The following is a 15613-nucleotide window of genomic DNA, read 5'->3' as shown; positions in this document are numbered from 1 at the left end:
TCTTTATTAATGTGATTATTATGTAAAATTTTATTAAATTGCCTAAATAGCATAAATTCCAGAAATTTGTGTAAATTACACATAAATTGCATAAATTTATGAAATTGCATAAACTACACATTAAAATTATAAATTACACATGCATTTCATAATTTACACATACAAATTATAAATTGCATAAATTACACAGAAATTGTAGAAATTACACATAAAATTTATAAATTGCATAAGTTACACATGTACAGCATAAATTACACATAAATTGCATAAATTACACATAAATTACATAAATTGTATAAATTTACAGAAAATTTGAAAATTTGAAACAATATTTTTCGAAAATATTTTTTGAGAATATTTTCGAAATTTTTGGAAAAATTATTTCAGAAATTTTTTTCTGAAAATTCATACAGATGTTTTTTAAAATACCAAAAATTTACAAAAAAAATTAAAATACCAAAAATATACAGAAAATTTGAAAAAGTATTTTCAGAAAATATTTTCAGAAATTTACAGAAAAATTTTAGAAATACAAAAAATATAAAAAATTACGAAAATTTCAAAAATATTTACATTTTTTGTCTCAGTTTGGTCCCTCAAGCTATTTTTTGTTGAATACGTGGCTGAATTTTGACTTTTTTAGAGGATAAAATAGTCCATTTAAGTTTAATTTTACCACTTTAGTCCCTTAAATTTATGACATTGTCAAATTCCTCCTTTTTTCAAAGGAAAAAAGACGTATCTATATGTTTTATGTTGATATATTAAAATTATCTTTTATGAATAACAAAAAATTTGCACTCTTGTCAACATAATAATAATATATTGTTTAACTTAAAAAAAAAACAGTCTAATTTGTTTTCTCTTTTTTTATTGCAATAAAAAAAATCCAAATTTTATGAATTTACCTATTACGAAAAGTTATATAAAAAATTCAAGTCAGTAATTTTTTATTTCAAAAATTAAAGATAAGTCTAAAAGTTAAACCTTAACAATCTATACTTTATTACTAATTAAGAGCACTATTTTGGTATCTCACTATTTTTTGTGGGTCAATTTTTTCAATTATTTCTTATTCTCAACTTTGTACTCTCTCAATTTCCACATTTATTGGAACAAAAAGTTGATAGAATACACATTTTAACTAGAAAACCTCTTAATATAAATTTGATATATATTTGAAATCCACCAAATGATATATAGTTAAAATGTAATTCCATCAAAACTGGAGGTGTTAATATTAAATAAACATTATAATGATTTAATTTTTTAAACTTATTTTTAACTCCTAAGATTAAAAAACTAACTTAAACTTTTTTTGTCGTATTTCATATAGATAAGTTTATAAGAGTCGAGAATTTTCATTATTCGCACAAGATAATTGCACTCATGCCTCATAACACAGACTAGCCATATTTAATTTTCTTAAAAAAATGCAAAATTGCCCCTATGAAAGCCAAGCTCTGCCATTGATGTATTTTTATCTTTTTTTTCTAAAAAAATTAAATAATGGAAAAAAAAACAGACATAGTGGATGAAAAATTATCAACTTAGTCCATAAAATTTTTTTAATTTTTTTTTAAAATAACTAAATCATAATTCAAAATCCACAAGAGAATTTTGGTCAGTTTACCACAAAAATAAATGGATTGGGCTAATTATTAGACCAATATTAGAATCAAAGGTTGCATGGTAATTTTTCAAACAATGATGTGTGTATTTGTAATTATGTCAAACCTATTTAAATATATTGTTATTATTATGAACTTTTTGTTTATATCGATGTATTGTAATTTAAAGAACAAAATTTATTTGCATTACTAATGTACAACATTTAATATTTCCATTGACTTTCACAAAATTACAAAAGTTATGAAATAATCGGATCAAAAAAAAAAGTTACGAATTGTGATTTTAATTAATTAATTTAATTAAATTCGTACATTACATTACATTACACGGAACACATGCTAGTTAATTATACATTCATCAATTGTAGTTATAAATAAGTGAGACCTATAATTGGTATTAATCGGTATAAATGGAAATATCTGGAATATGTTTGATTTTGTGATAATTTTCTCCTTCTTCACCATCCACCACTCTTACCCTCTTGACGAACTCTTTTGGCATAGTTATACTCAGTGTTTTTAGAGTATTAATGAATTCCAATCCATCTGGAATCATCTTCAATTTACTGCATCCTTCAATAATTAGAGAAGAGAGATTCGGCATTGCTCCTTTCTCCACTCTCCACTCCACTAAATTGCGCAAACGATACAACAAAAGCGCTCTGAGTTGAGGAAATCCAGTTGCCTCACAAACCATCTCTCTGCCCACATATGCATCAAAATTCAATTCCAGCGATCGCAACATGGGAAGCTTCCCTAGTGTTAGCATTGGATCTTCCTCAATCCCTGAATTCCCAAGTTTTAATTCTATCACATTTTGATACACTTGAACTTCATAAGTTGGTAATTTGCGCACTAGCCAATTTTCAATACTTAAGTAACGTAGTGAGTGACACATCACCAACCTTTTGAGAAGAGTTGAGCCATCTTCCAAATCCATGACAATTTCAAGTCGTACGTCGCGAAATTGTTCTTGATGATTTAAGATGTGATCAACAATCATTGACAAACTTTTTTCATCATAAATTCTTCTTTCCAATACTCGGAGCTTCGGCAATTTAAGAAGATGAGTGATGTCAACCAAAGTGTTGAACCCAGTTATCATCTCCAACTCATTCAACCCTTCCAATTTCAATTTTTTACCTCCAACGCTCTCATGACAAAATCCCAAAAGTAGATGCCTCAAGCGCCTCATTTTGTATATGCAATTAGGTAATCTATCTGTATCTTTCACATTCAATGTCTGCAAACAAGGTGCTTGCATATTAGATGATGGCAATTCTTCCACACGACTATTTTCGAGACTCAATAGCTTCAACAGCTTCAATTTTTCGATTCCTTTGGGCAATTTCCGATTCTCAAATGTATAACCTTCCAATACTAAGACTTTGAGAGATTTGAAAATCCCAAACATAATGTAATTATACCATAATGTATCTCGCCAGCCTATTTTGAGGAATAGAAAAGATCTTATGTTCTTATTTTCCCCAATCCTGTAACTAAGATCGTTATCCACTCCCTCCATATGGATAGCCAATCTATTTGTTTTACAAATTGAAGACTCTTCTCCTCCCATCTTTTTATCTATAACCTCCAGAAATCCTTCTTTTTTTCCTTTTGACAAACACAGATCTCGTATCATATCATGAAGCCGGCATGACTTAAACCTATTATATAGCGGCAACTCGTCTATTTCCACTTCAACCATACACCTATTTGCTAGCTCGGATAAATACCGTTCTGCCACATCTCTCAAACTTTCTCCTCTTCCCTTATCTTCGGAACAAATCATTCCTTCAGCCATCCATAGTAAATATAGTTTTTCTATATCTATTTCTTCATCCTCTTTAAAGCAAGCCAAATACAAAACACATGGTTTCAGATTGTAAGGGAGCACATTGTAACTCAAATCTAGTATTTGATTTACTCCTTTGTCATTCTCCAAACCTCTCCCATGTTGAAGGTACGAATCAAGATTTCTACACACATTTTTCCATTCCATTGATGCCTTTTCATGACGAAGAGTTCCTCCAACAACTGAAATGGGTAATGGTAAATAACCACATTTTTTTACTATTTCCCTTCCATATTCTTCCAACAACTTTATTTCAGTTGTAGGTATCTCTGAATACATAATCAATGAATGTCAGTTAATTCAAAATATTATAAAATTTGAATTTCTTATAAATATGTATAGTAATTAAAACAAATCAAAACAAGAGAATTTCGCCCTATACTTTCAACAAATAACAAATAGAAATAAAATCTGAAAGCATAACTTTATATTGCTGAATCCATTTCTTTGTATGAGTTTCTAAATGTTTGATTCCTTTTACGTTTTAAACAAATTTTGTATCAAGAAATAAATTTTAAATTGCTATTCAATAGCATTTTATACATATAGATCAACTTGAAATTTACATAAGAAAATTCAAACAATCTTGTCATCATGAAAACTATAAAAAAACATTAGACTTAACAAAATAATCTTTTTCGCTAAATATATACTATTAATGATATCTTTAGTATCATTACTCTTTTTTCTTTTGTCACTAACTAGAGAAAGAAGATTCAAAATCAATAAAATAAAACAAGAAATTTTACAAACTAACCTTGTGAATAGTTGTACGGGAATGCTATCTTTTGAAGGAGCTCCCATCCTCATCTTCATCCAAACACTTGAGATTGTGGACGTATCCTCTGGAAGCAATGTTTTGATTTCTGGTTGTGAGCAAAACTTTGCTATCTACCTCTCCAATGGGAAAGGCACGCCTTAAGCAATTCCAGTGATCAACTTCCCAAACGTCATCCAAAATTAGGAGACATTTTCTATCTCTTTGTACTTGGTACAACTTTCTGACCAATGTATCTTCATCTTGCTCTTCACTTTCATTCTGAAGAAGTTGCTTTAACAGTCGTTGGAAAATAGTTTTGGGTTGAAATTGCTGACTTACACAAACCCAAGCACGATATTTGAAGCATCGCTGCACGGCCTCCCCATTGTAAATTTTAGTAGCAAGAGTGGTCTTTCCCAATCCTCCCATGCCACATATGGAAATCACTCCATTTGATTTGTCATCAGTTGTCAGAATTGATTCTAACTGTTTAATATCCTCCTTCATTCCTACAAAATATTTTTCAACCTCATGCCCATACGTTCTTCTGACCAATCGGTATCATCTACCAATCTTGATGAGTTGTCTCCTACACTCATAGACTCCGACTGTTTGGTGAGGTCGGACATACGAGACTTGATATCTTTAATGTCTTCTCCGATTTGGTGCATTCTTGACCACTCGCTCAATATACAAGTGAATCTTTTGAGAACCTTTTTAAGGCCTTTTCCTTTTCTTATGGACACCACTTCAATGACATATCTTTCTAGCACATTCTCAGCTTGAATGGACAAATCGCGAAGTTCAGCGATCCAATTCTGGACTGTCTGTGAATTGTACCGATCTTGCCTCCTATCAGCATCCTTCAAGAAACAGTGCATGATGTTGAGCTGCCTACGGACTTCCTCAACCTCACCGCCCACACTCAATAGAAACTTTGCTTCCTCAATCAATAAGTCCCGAAGTGTTTCAAGAGCAATTGTTGCAATAGAATCAACCATTTTACTTTGTATTTGGGTGATTTTCTGGATAAATGTGTTGGATCAGTAGTGGCTAATTGCAAAGTGAATGGATGTTATTGATCTCTTTAATTCACCAACTGCCTTCATTTTATATATGTGCATACCAACTTCTATCCCTACTTGACACAAATTCTACGCATGGTACAAATTCTTTTCTCCTCTTATCTTTTCTTGTAAATTGGAAGTTTTAGATTCTTTCTCCCATATTTCACACTTTCTTGATTCTCACTTTTAATTTAAGTTAAAGCAAAAGAATCGGCTACTCATAACACAAGTTCAAGAAATCCCTTTCAGATTTAATTTAAATTCTAATCCTAGGTACTAATTCTTTTCTCCTCTTTCACACAAATTTATTGATGGGTATAGACCCAATTCAAATATAATTTATATTCTTTAATGGATTTGGATTTGGACCTAGGTTTAGTAATATTTATTGGGTTTGAGTATGAGTCTGAGTAGGGTCTCACCCTATCCATTGACACCCCTATTCTATTAATGTATCCATATCAAATTAATAATTGGTTAACTATAATACTAATTTTAATTATATATATTTTTTTTATATTAATTATTGATTATTGCATAATATAATTATAATCAATTTATTAAAAAAATTTATGTTCGGGTTTTAATAATGATCAGTACCACGATCCGCATTGATCCTTCAATCTATATTATATAAGTAACTCAAATGCTTTCTTGCCCCCCTCCCCCCCCAAAGAATAAGATGTGGATGCCAAAATGCACTCAAGTGTGAGGCACATGGACTACAATCAGTCTATGGGGAAAGTATCAGATGTTTCAATTGCTATGTATTTTTTATTCATTTAAAAGAATGTTAAATAAATCTATGAATTCGCATCCATCTTAAACATAAAAATTAGAAAATTAATACCATAAGACGTACATGGCTCACCCTATTTGAGCTACATCCAACAAATAGAACGTTTACGACTTCGAAAAATGATGATGAGGAGTGTGCAAAATGACTTTCAGAAGTAATACAACTCTAGTCTAAAAAGTATAAGTCTTGGACTATTACATGATACTCAAATAGAGCACGATAACTTAAAATACCTTATTAATAAGAAAAACTATATGATAATTTATATATAAAATCTGCAATACATGAATAGTTGTGATTGTTTGAAATCCAACATTCTTGTCCTATGCTACACATATTTAGAAGAGTACATAGCCTCCTTTGTGAGTACATCACAGGCAAAGGTCCATTCGATGGTTTGCTTGGCTTCTCTCTGGTGAAAATCTCTATGCTTTTCATAACTCAACTTTGCCAAATCAGATAACTCTTTTACGGTATGTTCTTGAACTGTGGATCCTGATCCAGCTTTATATAACTCATGAATCTGCATCGTCGACTTTGTCTTATTGGGAGAAACTTGTGTGATTGTGAATGTGGCACTACAAACAAAAACACGATTTGGAATGGATATTTTGTAACGGGTATTTGAAAAATCCTTCAGACTTCTGTGTTCTTACCTGCTCTCACCTACTCTCTCCTGCTTCTAGCTAGCACCTCTGTATTGGTGGAATGGGGACTCCTTAAAGTTGCCGACTGCAAAAGCATTTGCCAATCATTTTTTCATTAATCAAGAACGATAGTTGGGGGTTCGAAAACCATCAAATACCGTCCTAATCTCAACTATGAATGATACCGACAAAAGATCGGGGGATGTTGCTTTTCGAACTTCCCCGCACCTTATGAGAAATTAAAGACTTTGGGTTACGAGGGGAGTATGGTCACCACTAGGAGTGGAGCATGCGGCTTAATATGTTGTGTTCGTATCACTTTTAATTTTTTTTATCGTATATTTGTATTGTCAACATATAATTTGAAATATACAAATTTTGTTATTTTTTATTAGTTTTAGATATTATAATTTTTTCTATGAAGGAAATAAAAAATAGTGCTCATGGCTTTTTCTAGTCTTACTTTCATAAACTTTATTTTAGAAGAAATTATATCATAGTAATAGAATAATATATTTTACATTGAATAAGAATATATATGTAGTATTTCAAACTTATAAAATAATTTTAATTTCTTAATATACAAAAATATGAAAATAGTCTATTGTTATTTTCAATTTTTTTCATGAATAAACTTAGTAAAGAATTTAATATTGAATTTTATCTGTATAAATTGTTTGCACTATTATACATAGTCCAAACAATTTATACAGATATAGATATTAAGGTGTATATATATATATATACAATAAAACAAAAATATTAAATTTACCAAATTGAACTGCCATGCAAGTGCATGATTATGAGTTTCTTCTGCCACAGGAATAAATCAATCCACAGTTATTATCATTATTCGAAAAAGATACTCCCCCGTAGTACATCCATATATATATGTAAAATTGGTGAAAGAAATTTACAGAGTGTAGCAAGACGAAAGCAACCAAAAGCTGGAACCTTTTACGCAACAACCAAACAAAATCACGCTGCAAATCTCGACACAAAAACTCAATTCATATACCATAAAGGTAAAACAGAGAGTAGAAAGTCAGCAAATTACATGCCACCGACGATCCAGCACCCAATTCTGAGAGCCATGACAGCAAGGTGAAGACCAAACACTTCGACACAGATAACACATCGTTTGACAGAAATAAAACCCAACAAGACCAACTATATAACTCAAAACTATATGACAAAGACAACACAAGTACTTTTGGTAGTAACAGAGGAGTTTGAGATCATGACAGCGGTACAAGATCCAACATCGCACAATTCACTTGGCACCTTTCTTGGCTGCTGCTTTGGTCACCTTAGCCCCTGAAGGCTCCTTCTTGTCGACGTTCTTGATAACACCAACAGCAACAGTTTGACGCATGTCCCTGACAGCAAATCGTCCTAGTGGTGGGTACTCAGAGAAAGTTTCAACAACCATAGGCTTGGTTGGAATCATCTTCACCATCCCAGCATCACCGTTCTTTAAGAATTTAGGTTCCTTCTCAAGCTCCTTACCAGATCGTCTGTCAATCTTGGTCAAGAGCTCAGCAAACTTGACAGCAATATGGGAAGTGTGGCAGTCGAGAACAGGGGCATAACCATTGCCAATCTGACCAGGGTGGTTCATGATGATGACCTGAGATGTGAAACTTGCAGCTTCCTTTGCGGGATCATCCTTCGAGTTAGATGCAACAAAACCACGCTTCAAATCTTTAACAGCAACGTTCTTGACATTGAAGCCAACATTATCACCAGGGAGAGCTTCTTGGAGGGCCTCATGGTGCATTTCAACAGACTTAACCTCAGTTGTGAGGCCAGTTGGAGCAAAGGTGACAAGCATACCAGGTTTGAGGATACCAGTTTCAACTCTCCCCACAGGGACAGTACCAATACCACCAATCTTGTACACATCCTGAAGTGGGAGACGAAGAGGCTTGTCTGACGGCCTCTTGGGCTCCTGGATCATGTCAAGAGCCTCAAGGAGAGTTGGACCTTTGTACCAGTCAAGGTTGGTTGACCTCTCAATCATATTGTCACCCTCAAATCCAGAGATAGGCACAAAAGGGATCTTGTCAGGGTTGTAACCAACCTTCTTCATATAGGAAGAGACTTCCTTAACAATTTCATCATACCTTGCCTTGGAGTATTTGGGAGTGGTAGCATCCATCTAAAATGGGATAATAAAGGTCAGTGTATAAGCACACACTAGAAGCACCCAACAATGATCTCAATGACATCTTAGCAACTTGACAATCTAAAGCATTTTTTGCACAAGAAATAGGTAGTAAAAGTTTCAGCAAGACATATAGTACAAGTTACTTCAATTAAATCTTCCTCACAGAAAAAATCCATGGAAACCTGGGAATTTTATCTAAACAGCCTATTTGGTCAAAACACAGACTAAAAAGACAAAATAAAAAAATCTTGAAACAAAATTAGCCAATAAGGAATATCAAACATTTTCATTTCACTTAAAAAGCACAGACGATTGCTTTGGAGTCATAATATAAAAAGCAAAGAAAAATAATTAGCAGGCACACATAAACCTTGAATTGCAACTGTAATCAACTGATTATGATAAAGACCATCTAATAAATCAAGTTTATCAGGACTGACGGGGCTCGAACCCGTAGCTTCCACCCAAAAAAGGGTGGGCTCTGACCAATTGAACTACAATCCTGAATCGACACAATCTGTTGTCCATGATGAAGGATAACCCCTCTTCAATTTACCAGAATATCCTCAAGATCAAGATAGAAGTAAATGAAGGGGTACCACTTTCTTACAAACAGACAAACAGGCAAGCAAACAACAAGCATATTGCAGAACACATTAAAACAGCAAGTTCTATAATCAAGCAATTGTGTCACAACAATTATACCTTGTTGCAGCAGCAAATCATTTGCCTAACTCCCAGAGTGAAGGCCAAAAGAGCATGCTCACGGGTCTGCCCATCCTTAGAGATACCAGCTTCAAAACCACCCGTGGTCGAGTCAATAATAAGCACAGCACAGTCAGCTTGGGAAGTACCAGTAATCATGTTCTTAATAAAGTCACGATGTCCGGGAGCATCAATGACAGTGCAGTAGTACTTGGTGGTCTCAAACTTCCAGAGAGCAATATCAATTGTGATACCACGCTCACGCTCAGCCTTGAGCTTGTCGAGAACCCAGGCATATTTGAAAGACCTCTTGTTCATCTCAGCAGCCTCCTTTTCAAACCTCTCGATGACACGCTTGTCAATGCCTCCCAACTTGTAGATGAGATGACCAGTGGTAGTTGACTTCCCTGAGTCGACATGACCAATAACCACAATGTTGATGTGAACCTTCTCCTTACCCATATTTAGTTCTTACGAAATACTTAAACCTGCATCAGAAAAGACACTCCGAATTTGAATAATTCAAAACACACAATCAAGAAACACAACCGTAAATCCCAAAATTATGGACCAGGAACTAAAAGCTGTACCGAACTGATAAACGAGACAATAGTTCATTCAAAATGATTTTAAAAGAACTTTCAATTTTAGCACAGATGACAAAACCAGATGAAAAATTTACAACACAATAACAAACTTTTGGGTTTGAAGCAAAACCTGCAGATTGTAATTACAAACATACAATAGCAACCAACTACTGGTTGTCTCAAATATAATTTACAAAATCAAGTAAAATCTTGATTCTTACAATCTCCTAATGAAATTACCAACTTTAAATGAATCACAATAATCATGTCGATCCAATAGTTAAACACGATATCTCACAAGAAAATCTACAACATCCAAATCATTCTCAACAGTCCCCAACCCACTGGAATTAACCCATAATTCACCAAAAATCTTCCCAAAACCATCGCAATTTGCAGAAAATTATATTAATATAAGCAGAAAAAGAAATCAAGCACAAGAAATTACATAAAATACAGGAATAATCCACAGATACACATGTCAAAAAGCAAGAGAATATTACCTCTTGGGAAGAACCAAGAAGACGGACTGCAATTGAGAGAAAGAGACTGTGTGAGCCCTGCGGAATGCGCCGTATTTATACAACGAAAACTAGGGTGTCCGGAAGATATTTGTCCGACATTACATTTGTACCCCTAAAACTAGATATGGAATGACAGTTTTGTCCTTCTCTAGCTTGGGGGCCAAGCAGACTTTAAAGTCAATGATGAACAAATTCTTAATTATATAATAAAATTATATTTATTACATTAACCATTTAATTTATGGATATAAATATTAAAATAGGGACTAAAAATTACTTGGCCTCCAAGAAGTCATTTAAGCTCTTTCAAAAAGTATTTATTAATTAGAGGCTCTTAATCTAAATTAAAATTAAAATTGATTTATATTATTTTATAATTGGTATAATTAAAACCAATATTTAATATTGAGTTTCGACTAAAAAGGGGTGTTTTTTTGGTAATCATATGATGAAATAACAGTGCGAAAAATTTAAATAAGAAAACTTACATAATTTAAGTGCTCAACAGTGTGTAAAAAAAATTTTATAACTAAAAAAAATTGTGCAAATGCTTCAACTTCAATTCATCAAAACTTTCGAAGCTTTACCCGTAAACAAATAAAAAAGAACTATTTATAGGAAAAAGGAAAATATTAAGTGTTCGGAATTTAAAATTTTATTTCACGACTTCATAGCATTCTTTCTTATTGAGGACTTGGTTGCAATCCTCCAGGTGTCTTATGATTTCAAACATTTGTCAATTAGTAGTATCAGTCAAGGAAATTGAGAAGCGGCTCCGCAACTTTCTATGGAAAGGAACATCGACTACCGATTACCCTAAGGTTGTTTGGACACAAGTGTGTTGACCGATTGATGAGGGTGGCCAAAGACTTAAGGATCTTACTGGACTTAACTTTTCCCTTATGACTCGGCATATATGGAAGGTGGTCAATTCGAACCCTGACTCTATTTGGGTTTCATGGATTAACTCGATGCGACTGTGTAGTAAATCTATATGGACGGTTGACGCTATATCGGAAGCTTGGGGTTGGAGGAAGCTCCTTCAGTTACAGAGTACTTTGCAGTCGCATTTACATTATATGGTTGGAGATGGTGAAAGGATATCGCTATGGGACGATCCCTGGCATCCTTGGGGCCACTTATTCAGCATATCCCTCGCGGCCCCTCACTTACTCGCACGAGCAGAAATGATTTACTTCGAGTGGTCATCCAGGATGGGGAGTGACACTGGCCTAGGATGAGGAATGCTTGCATGTTCGATGTCACGCGGCTTTTACCTTCAATTAGAGGCGGTCGAGATTCTATTTCTCTTGATGGCGGTTCTTATGCCAATAAAAGCGTCTACGATATTTTTCGGCATCTGGGCCCGAAGGTAGGCTGGTTTTCACTGCTTATGGGCCCTTTCAAGATCCCTGGAACACTTTTATACTATGGTTAGCATTGCATGAGAGGCTCTCCACCATGGATTGGCCGTGGCTTCAACATCTCCATGGTGAGTATGTATTATGTTCCAGTGCCACCATTTAGACTCACCAGCACATGTTCTTTTGTTGCCCTTATGTTAAATAGTGTCTTCAACTGTTGCGACGTGAGGTCTACTTCTCTTGGATCACTAGAGGATGGACCATTGATGTATTGATTGATGCACGAAGATGGAGGGGGAAACATGTTATCAATGTTGCCTATTGTAATCTTTTGGCATTCCATGTGTATCACATTTGGCAAAAACTGAATCGACGGAGGTATCAACAGCTGGTTCGCGATGCAGTGTCCCTTGCTCGGATTATTCTTGATGAGCTTAGACTCCGTGTACTTAGTGCTGAACTACCTCATAGCATTAGTACTATCGCCTTGGCAAATACCATGGCCTACTTAAATTTTCATTTGATGTGTAAACTCTGTACTTTTTCTTTACTTAATGAAATTTACCATTATCGGAAAAAAAAAAATTCTTTTCCTCATCCGTATTATTGTTCACGTCATTTTATTATTATTTAGGAGAAACGGTTTTCTTCAAATATTGATTCCAATATTTTATGATTTCCTCTCTGCTCTCCAAAAAATTTTCAAGTGTTTAACTTTTTGTTTGTCCTTTGAGGGCACTTCTAATTTCTTTGAATAATTGATCCAAAGGATCTTATTTAGTTATTTCCCCATAAGAGTCTTGAGATTCCTCTACTGAACAAAATAAGTTATTTTCTTCTTTTTTTTAGAGGAAGTTTTCTTTGAAAAAGTTTTCTTTGAAAATTCTATTCCTGAAAGGTTCTTTTTGAAATCTTTGTACATTTGATCCAAATATTCTTCAATCATCAGTTCTTTAGAGATAATGCCTCTTTTATTTAGGATTCTTATATATATTTGCACAAATGGACTAAAAGCTTGATTCGTCCCCTTCTCAGCAAGACTTATATACTCTTGGAGTTTTTCTGCCATTTCATCCAGAGTTTCCCGATCAAAGTAATTCTTTTTTTCCTGGATTGATTTGCATCAATTTGCTCAAAGTCTCGAGCAAGATCTCCTCGTAATGCAAAAAATATTTTGTATAGTAATTCCTACTTCTAGCAACCATTTCCAAATCCATGATAAAGATAAATTCCATTAAAAAAATAAAGAGAAGCAATTCATTCTCAAAATGTTATCTTTGTCAACTTGAATGAGATAATTATTTCACCAGCCTTCTAACTAACCAGTAAAATATGCTATTATCATATTAGCGACAACTTTACCAGAATTATTATTTTCCTTACAAATAATACTTACATTATCATCCAATTTATAGTATTATAAATTTATCTTTATGTACAACTATCAATATTTCATTCATAAATGTATTTGCCATTATAGCTATTTGATTAATTATTTTTTGTTCTTTATAAAGAACATCTCGGGTTGTAGGCCTAAAGTAATAAAATTTTATTTGCATCGGCTTTCTAGCAAACTTTTCTAATTTATTTATTTTTCTGAGAATTTTTCTTTATAATTTCTGAAATTTATGTCACTATTTAGAGTACTTAATTTTCGATTTTTACATTTTTTATTGAGTAACTTTTCTAGTTCTCCTAATGGTTTTAAATTAAAACCTACAATATCTGGTGGCGATTGAATTGAGGGTCTATTTATAATTTCTTTATTTGTCCCATTAATTGATACTTTATTTGAATTGGTTTCTTGTTGCCAATTAATAATTTTATCAATTTTATTATTTAATTTTATAATTTATTTTTCTATAATATTTAAATATAAAGATACTTAAAATTAAATATTAAATAATTTTTACAGATATTATTTATTTTTTCTATTTAAGATGATAAAAATAATTAATAAATATTAACATACGTATATTAAAAACTTAATTAAAAATAATGTTCGGTATTAAGTACAGTTTGGTAAATCAAACTAAAAATCGAAATCAAATTCAGTACTTTTATAAATAGAAAAACGGAATAATAAAATCAAATCAAAATTTTCAATTTACTTGTGTTGCATATCAAATTTTCTGTTTCGGTTCAGTTAGCTCACATCGAATTGTGAATATTTTTAGATTAAAAAAAATTACAATTTTAAGTTTGATATTTTTCTAATATTGGATAAGGACAAAGGGAGGTAAAATTAGAAACAATTTGAACAAAAATTTTTGTTCCATAATTTTTCGACCTCAATTTAATTAGTGCAAAAATAATAGAATATATTTAAAAATATCAAATTACTCTTATTTGATCTAATTAAAGCTCGTCTGAGTTCAAGTAAATCAATAATCAAACAAACTTCAAATGCAATTATTCAAGTTCGATAATAATTTAAACGAAATTGAAAAATACTGCATTCCACTCAAATCAATCATTTGCAGCCCTAATTCTCCGCTTTCTTCTGACAGACTCAACCTCGCCCTGCAGCTCTTTCCATCCAGCCCACACTTCTCCTGAAATCATTTGTTTGGCTTCGTTTTTGGGCCATCTCCGAAACCGAAGCAATGTTTGGCATTCAATATTTTGTCAATTTTTGTCTCGTTTCTAGATATTTTGTAACAGTGAGTGGGGGACAAAACTAAAATTTCTCTCTCTTTATTTACAAATAAACTATATACATTTTTATACATATATATATATAAATATATATAAAAAAAGACATGATTTGACAATAAACAGTACTTTTTGTCTCCTCACTACCCAACATCAAATATACCAAACTTATTTTATATTATCTCCAAAAACAAATCCAAACATACACACTATCTCTAACTTATTTTTATTTATTTTTGTTTTTCTCTCTCTATCTCCATAAAATACCCAAAAACAAGTTAAAAACAAAACCAAACATTATGTTTGCTTTTATGTAAATCCTGATCATTCTGCCTAGTAACTAGACTCACAAATTCTACTCTTTGAAATTCAATTAAAATCATACATGCGCTCGAAACCTAAGTCTAAAATCATTGTGCTTGACTGTGATCTTCATAGGCAAGTTGTTCGTTGAATATAGAGTTGGGGGAAAAATATGTAAAAAAAGATTTCAAATGATTTTATATCAGAACTTCTTTAAATCCATTAATATTCAATATAACGCAGTTTAAATTTAGGGTCAAGAATTTAAATTTTTTTAAATTTAGAATTATTCAAACAAATTCAAAGAATTTGTTAATAGGTATTTGAAATCAATTATTAAAAAAATATTCATTTCAAATGTAATTTTAAGTTCTTTTTTATATGAAGTAATTTAAAATCAATTCCCCAAATCCTTATTTCGATAACTATGGATTGGAATTCAGATGGTATTTGACTAAACTCATTCGAAACATTTTATAAGCTCTTATTTATTATAAATTAATTCAAGAGTTTAAAGATATTCAATTTTATTTTAAAAAAAAATTC

General features: G+C 32.3%; 2 protein-coding genes across 2 annotated transcripts; both read right to left on the bottom strand.

Annotated features, from left to right (window-relative positions):
- Nucleotides 1–1908: 1908 nt before the first annotated feature.
- LOC105172064 (putative disease resistance protein At1g58390) lies at nt 1909–5319 on the bottom strand. Its single transcript, XM_088886253.1, has 3 exons — nt 4816–5319; nt 4285–4774; nt 1909–3755 (listed from the first exon to the last, which is right to left on the bottom strand). The coding sequence occupies exons 1-3, from the start codon at nt 5245–5247 to the stop codon at nt 2029–2031; spliced, it is 2649 nt and encodes an 882-aa protein (XP_088742379.1). The 5' UTR covers nt 5248–5319; the 3' UTR covers nt 1909–2028.
- A 2545-nt stretch (nt 5320–7864) lies between these two features.
- On the bottom strand, nt 7865–10842 carry LOC105171896 (elongation factor 1-alpha). Its single transcript, XM_011093152.3, has 3 exons — nt 10725–10842; nt 9635–10122; nt 7865–8920 (listed from the first exon to the last, which is right to left on the bottom strand). The coding sequence occupies exons 2-3, from the start codon at nt 10094–10096 to the stop codon at nt 8033–8035; spliced, it is 1350 nt and encodes a 449-aa protein (XP_011091454.1). The 5' UTR covers nt 10097–10122; nt 10725–10842; the 3' UTR covers nt 7865–8032.
- Nucleotides 10843–15613: the final 4771 nt, after the last annotated feature.

The sequence above is a fragment of the Sesamum indicum genome, linkage group LG10 (genome assembly GCF_026168435.1).
Source record: "Sesamum indicum cultivar Baizhima isolate 11 linkage group LG10, ASM2616843v1, whole genome shotgun sequence".
Taxonomy (NCBI): domain Eukaryota; kingdom Viridiplantae; phylum Streptophyta; class Magnoliopsida; order Lamiales; family Pedaliaceae; genus Sesamum; species Sesamum indicum.
This window is presented reverse-complemented; position numbering and strand designations above follow the sequence as displayed.